Source organism: Frankliniella occidentalis, unplaced genomic scaffold (assembly GCF_000697945.3).
Source record: "Frankliniella occidentalis isolate FOCC.00 unplaced genomic scaffold, Focc_3.1 Scaffold22, whole genome shotgun sequence".
NCBI classification, from domain to species: domain Eukaryota; kingdom Metazoa; phylum Arthropoda; class Insecta; order Thysanoptera; family Thripidae; genus Frankliniella; species Frankliniella occidentalis.
Window position 1 is genome coordinate 144,287 of NW_026267152.1, and position 5,835 is coordinate 150,121.

General features: G+C 54.3%; 2 protein-coding genes across 2 annotated transcripts in view; both read right to left on the bottom strand.

Moving 5' to 3' along the window:
• Positions 1-1,305: 1,305 nt before the first annotated feature.
• On the bottom strand, positions 1,306-1,852 carry LOC113209476 (uncharacterized). The gene has a single exon (XM_026427012.2). It carries the CDS (start codon positions 1,850-1,852, stop codon positions 1,361-1,363), a length of 492 nt encoding a protein of 163 aa, XP_026282797.1. The 3' UTR covers positions 1,306-1,360.
• A 24-nt stretch (positions 1,853-1,876) lies between these two features.
• The window catches only part of LOC113209477 (uncharacterized), a 72,571-nt gene continuing 68,612 nt past the window's right edge, over positions 1,877-5,835 (bottom strand). Inside the window, exons 2-3 of the mRNA XM_026427014.2 lie at positions 2,401-2,604; positions 1,877-2,051 (exon numbers count right to left, since the gene is read on the bottom strand). Coding sequence (XP_026282799.1) covers positions 1,877-2,051; positions 2,401-2,564 — 339 coding nt within the window. The 5' untranslated portion in view covers positions 2,565-2,604. The remainder of the gene's footprint in view (positions 2,052-2,400; positions 2,605-5,835) is intronic.

Here is a 5,835-nt window from a genome sequence, read left to right on the forward strand (position 1 = left end):
AGAGAGAGAGAGAGAGAGCGACGCGCAGCGATGACGGACCGGCCCGGCAGTGAACAGTCGCGATAATGAAAACCCGCCCCTTTCCCCCCCGCGGGTGGATGAGGCAAAGCCCTTTGGCATTTGTGTTATATCTGTCTGGTGGCCGGCCAGGCCGGGACGCCGGGCGAGGTGCGGACCGGGGGGGTCGAACAGCCGTTGTAACACGACGCGCTGAGGGCCTAATTCGTCTTACGGCGACGAGGCGCGGGGCGGGCGCAAGGGTCGACGCGACGGAACGCAGAGGTGAACGCTCATAATGCATGCCAAGCTTTTCCATCTTTATATCTCTGCGCGCCGCTCTCCATCTTTCTCCGAAGCCCACTCATTCTTTTCTGTCCCTGTCTCTCTCTCTCTCTCTCTCTCTCTCTCTCTCTCTCTCTCGCTTTGTCTCTCTCTCTCTCTTTCTCTTCTTGCGGCGCCAACGCGCGCCATCCCGCGCGCCTTTATTATTTTGTTTCTCTTTCCTGACGTACACTTTTTCCAGGGGGGGCCAATGCGAAAACAGCAACATAGGCGGGCAGAAAATAAACGTGCGCAAGCATGTGGCGTGGTGGGGCGTCGCGGGACGCAACTCAAGAGAGAGGCTGGCGCAGAGGCTACTGCTTGTGCTGCGGCTGGCTGGCCGGTAAATCCCACACTCACTCACCCAGAGGGCCCAGAGCCGCACCCGGCCGGCAAGTCCGAGCCGCACCCGCCGTACTTTGTTCTGCTCAGAGAGAGGTGTAGAATGAAGAGAGAGAGAGAGAGAGAAAGAGTGGTCATCTTTTCTTCCCCTGTGTGGCCGCGGAGAGGTTCATACCGCAAGCAGCGAGTGCTACACGCGCCAAAATGAGGATTTGCGGGCGACTGGCGCGCGCCCTGGTGGCAGACTGCTCAAGACAGCGGGGGCGCGGGGGTGCCAGCATTGCCAGCCCAGCCCGACGCTGTGGAGGATTTTAGCGTCTAAGGCGTCAACGGGACGCAATCTGCAGGCCAAGCGCGTGAAAGGCTCGGCATCTCCGCCCCCCACCCTACCCTTCCCGTACCTCGCCGCGTGCTTTAGGGAATGCACAATGCATTGAGAAAGACTGATTGCAGAGTTACCAATCCTCGCGGGCCAAAAAGACCCGAGAGAAAACCACATTCGACACGGCCACGGCGCCGCGCGTCGGTGTCGGGCGGGTGGCGGGTAAAAAACAAGAAGTACGTACACATAGATTACCAGGGAAACGGAAACCGGCTTCGGGGGAGTGTGGTGGGGGGTCGAGATTATTTATACTCTGTGGGGCCAGAGATCGAGGTTTTATTCATGTCGAATAAATAAAACGACAGCGTGGGGAACTTATCCGCCGCCGGCTTTGCAGTAGGATGTCTCAGGTGGCGAGGCAGAACAGTAATCCCCCGACGACCCGGAGGGGGATCCGGAGTGGGATCCGGAGGGGGATACGGCCTCGGAGACCACAGTCGCTGCCGTGCAGGCGGCACCGGGCGTCTGCTGGACGTCCGGCAAGTCGTCATCAGCGCCTGTCCGTGATGGAGGGGCCCTGGTAGCGACATCGCGGCCCTGCATCGGCGGATGCCTCGGGATGTCCAGGCCATCGTCGTGCTCTCTGGACGGCAGTGACATGCCCTTGGCCTCAAGGAGGCGGCCCATGGCGTCCCTCTCAGCCTCCACGTCGCGTCTCATGTGCTTGTTCGCGCTCAGCTGCTCCTTGAGGTAGACCCCGAACTGGCTGCCGTAGTGGTTGTCCATGGCTTTGAAGATGCCCGTGCTGTACCAGCCGACGAAGCCCGCCACGAAGAGCCCGCGCACCGCACCCACACCCACCACCATAGCGTCGTCCTCAGCGCACCTCAGTCAGATGCCGATGGCTTCGCGAACGATGTCCACCACCTGCCAGACGTGCGACCAGCTCACGGTCATGAAAACCAGCAGCGAATTGGCCACGACGAACAGGCGCATGTACGCCACGCCGTCCGAGGAACGGAGCCACCTGCCAAAGCCCTCGTTCTCGTCGTCCGAATCGTAACCCCTGCAAAACATGTTAAGGATATCCATCATGTCGTTTTAAGCCGACCACCGAACTAGCTCTTAACGCCGTGGCCAGTTTGCTTGCCAAAATGTTGGCGATACTTTTCGACATATTGCAGGGAAGGAGCAATTACTTTTGGATTTTATAAAAAGCCAAATTGAGGCCAAAATTGTCATAAAGTCTGTAAAAGAATGTCAAGTATGTTTGGTGGCCAAAGCGTAATGCTAAAATTTGGCAGTAAAAACAGATAGGAATGGCAAAATTCGGGCGAGTGAAGTGGCCACGTCGTTTAGAATTCTGTCGAGTGAAAATGCGACAAAACTATTATCTTTCAGATGTTCCTTAGTACCTGGCTGCAGTGGTGGTGGAAGTGGCCGAGGCAGCGGCACCGCCTGCTGAAGTCCTGGTCGCTGCCTTTCCCAGGCCCAGCCCCCGCCGGGATTGCTGCCTGCCTCCGTCCGTACGCTTCTGGTCACCAAACGCCTTCGAGGAATGGCCCTTCCTCCCCTTCATTTGTCCGACGACGCGGAGCGGAGCGTGGACGGATCAGGTCCTGGAAATGGAAATGGTGGATAGTCACCCTATGTGAAAAAGGGCGAGGGAAGGAGGTCGCAACATTACTGCCTCTCCCCTCTACCCCCTTCCCATCACCCTTGTCTCGTTCTGCCCGCACACGACCCGAATCGAACCCAAACTTACTGCAGCAAAGCATCCGAAAATATTGGCTGCTCGGTCGGGGAGAGCCAAAGTTCTTTTGATGAAATCACATTGCGCTGCTGACCTCCTCGTTTCTTTTTCTGCAGTGATTCGTTCTCTCCACCCCCCCCCCCCCCCCAATCCTCCCGCAAGTGAGCTGCTACTCCCTTCAGGCTGGCACACTGGGCAGAGTTTGCCATGGCCGGCGGGGTTGACATGTGTGTCGCCACCCCGTGCATTCGTGTGCAGAGGTTGGCAGGGCCGCCCACGGCCCCGTCCAGGGCCCCGCCACTCTGGACTGCCCTGACCATTGCACCCTAACGATGCCTTTTATGGTCTTAATTCCCAGGAGTGGTGCGCCTGGCGACCTCACGCCCCTCTCCTCCCCTCATCTTTCCCTCCCCGCAACCCCGACCGCCGCCGCAGGAGAGAATCAACTCACTGATTAACAGAAACAGTGTTGCCGACATGCATATTCAAGGGCCCCGGGTCGACAGACTACTGTCATTTACAGGCGGATGTTTCAGCCCGTGTGTTGTGTTACGGCCCACGTTAAAGAGAGTCACCAAAGGATGCACGGACGATGACGATGACGGGATGACGGACATATCGGCCTCTTGCAACGGTCGAAAATCACAGATACTATCCACGTTCCAGTTATTATTGCACTCTTAAAACCTTACGAAGCATTCGGACGCTTTGTATTACAAAGCATTTGCTTCGTACGCCAAAAGAAATCCCTGTTGTTACGAAGCAATCTGTTTGAAAGGTACGAAGGAAAGGCTTTGTAATGCAAAGTGTCTAAATGCTTCGAAGGTTACAAAGGCTTTGCATTCAAATACGAAGCATTGCTTCGTAAGGTTTTATTGGTGTGGATACGCGTAAACCGCAAACAGATGTGGGATACCCCGAAACTTTCTTACAGTACAGGTGGCCTCTCTCGGAACATACCCCACGTGCAGTGCGACGTGCATTCCGCGTGCTGCGGCGAAAGCAGTCGACACCAGGAAAAGCCTTGCCGCGCCTCCAGCAGAACCACCTGCGCTGCGGCGGTACAGTCCGCACACCGGGGGAGGCCGTGCCGCTCCTCTAGCAGAACCTACGCTGCGGCGGTACAGTCCGCTCCGGGGAAGGCCTTGCCGCGCCTCCGGCAGAGCCTGCGCTGCGGCGGGCGGGGTGCGCGGCCAGAGGCTGTTCCTCCACTGGCTGTTTTGAGGCGGGGACGGTGACCGCGAAGCACGGTGAGCGGCGTGGGCGAGGAAGCCCTCCTAACACACTGCATGCTGATCCAATTACCGGGGGCGGCCTGCGCGGGGTTGCGTCCGGGTGGGGTCCGAGCCGGCGGGGGGTGGACTCGAGGACCTCGAGGAGGGCGCCGCGGAGGCAGCCACCAGTGCGGGGAGCAGAACGGGGGGGCCATTTGCGTAACCCCAACTCGACCAAGTCCGCAAGTCGATTCGCCCCAAGTAGGGAATTTGGCCGGCGAGTCGGGCGGAGACGACGTCGGCGCACTTTGACGTTTATTCCAACGACGGACTGGACTGGAGAGGAGGGCAGACAGGTCTTACACAGTAAGTCAAAACAAAATCTGAAATGCTACGCGGGGTTTGCTGCACAAAGATAACTATTTTACTATTAAGAAAATTCGCTTGAAAAAAGAAGTACGACTAAAACAGTGCATTTCTAACAAAACCTAAAATTTAAAAGGAAAGCAATTAAATTACTTCGAAATTTTAGACGTAACAGAAAAACTTAATAAAAACGCGGGAAAGTATACGTAGTTTCGGAGCCTAGATTGCACTTCGCTCCGACGCAATTCTTATAAAGTGTAACCTTTGTTTTGATATCGCAAAGGTTTATTAGATCATTCATTAACTTGGGCCAGACATATAACAATCCGAGGATTGACCAGTCCAATTGCCAGTGCGTGGTGGGGCGCAACTAGCGTGGGGCCGCACTATTCTGCCGCACCGCGGTGGTGAGGCCACATTTCGTGTATCAAAGCGACAAAGCGCATAAATGCGTCCTTGACGCCTTGACGCGCGTTGCTATCGTGTGCTGCGGTACTGCGCCATAGAGGGGAGGGGAACAGAAGCCGATTGAGATGTGAACAGCCCAAGCCACAAATCACTCACAACACTGTTGAACATTTACAAAACAAATTATAATTTTGTTAAGCTGCCAACAAGTTGGCAGCGTAAGGTTACGCAGATTTCGCTTTTTGAAGCGAAGCAGAGCTTACGAACTGATTTGATAAAAATTATGTAAAGTTACAAACTTATTGCAAAACAGGTTGTTTTTACTATACAGAGACACAATTTTTATCAAATAAGTTTGTATTTGAGCCACAAAGCAACACGCAAACGAATAACATTTAGTTACGCGTCCTTAAATTGAGCTAGCCAATTTTACGCCCACTTAAAATAATTTGCAAATTAGTAAAGAGATTTAGCTGTAGGGCTAAGTGGCCAAACGACTGCTGAAAAACAAGAAATAGACGAAAAAACGTTTAAGAATTAAGTCTGTCGAATACCAACATTGGTTGGTTCCTGAACAAAAACTGTTTTAATTTTACAATTACTTTTTTGTAACACAATTAAAATTGACGTACAACAGCATCATCCATGTTAAAAAAATAGAAATAAATTTGCTGCTAGATTACGAACTGTATTTTGGCAGTCAATGATTGCTGATATTTCAGAATACGCAATATGTATACACTGTCCAATGTCGATGAAGGCTGCAGCTTTTAGAGTGCTCCCATTCAAAACTTTGTCCCTGCGCGAATGATGTTTGCGCGCAGACCAGCATGCATGCCACTACTTATTGCGCTTTTGCAGGGATGTCGCGAACGGCAAGGGAGGAGCAGTACAGGACCTGCTGCAGCCGCTCCGCCGACAGCCAACAGCCAACGAGAGGAATAATTTCGTTTCCGCCTCGCCAACGCCACGCCGCGCCCCGTCGTTCACACTTCTTGTTGCTCGGCAGAGAGAGCATTTCCGCCGCCACCGCCGCTATACTGCCGCCCGGGCGACTGGGTAGCTCCCGCACCGGAGTTTCATATCTCTCACTCACTGTGCACGCAGGG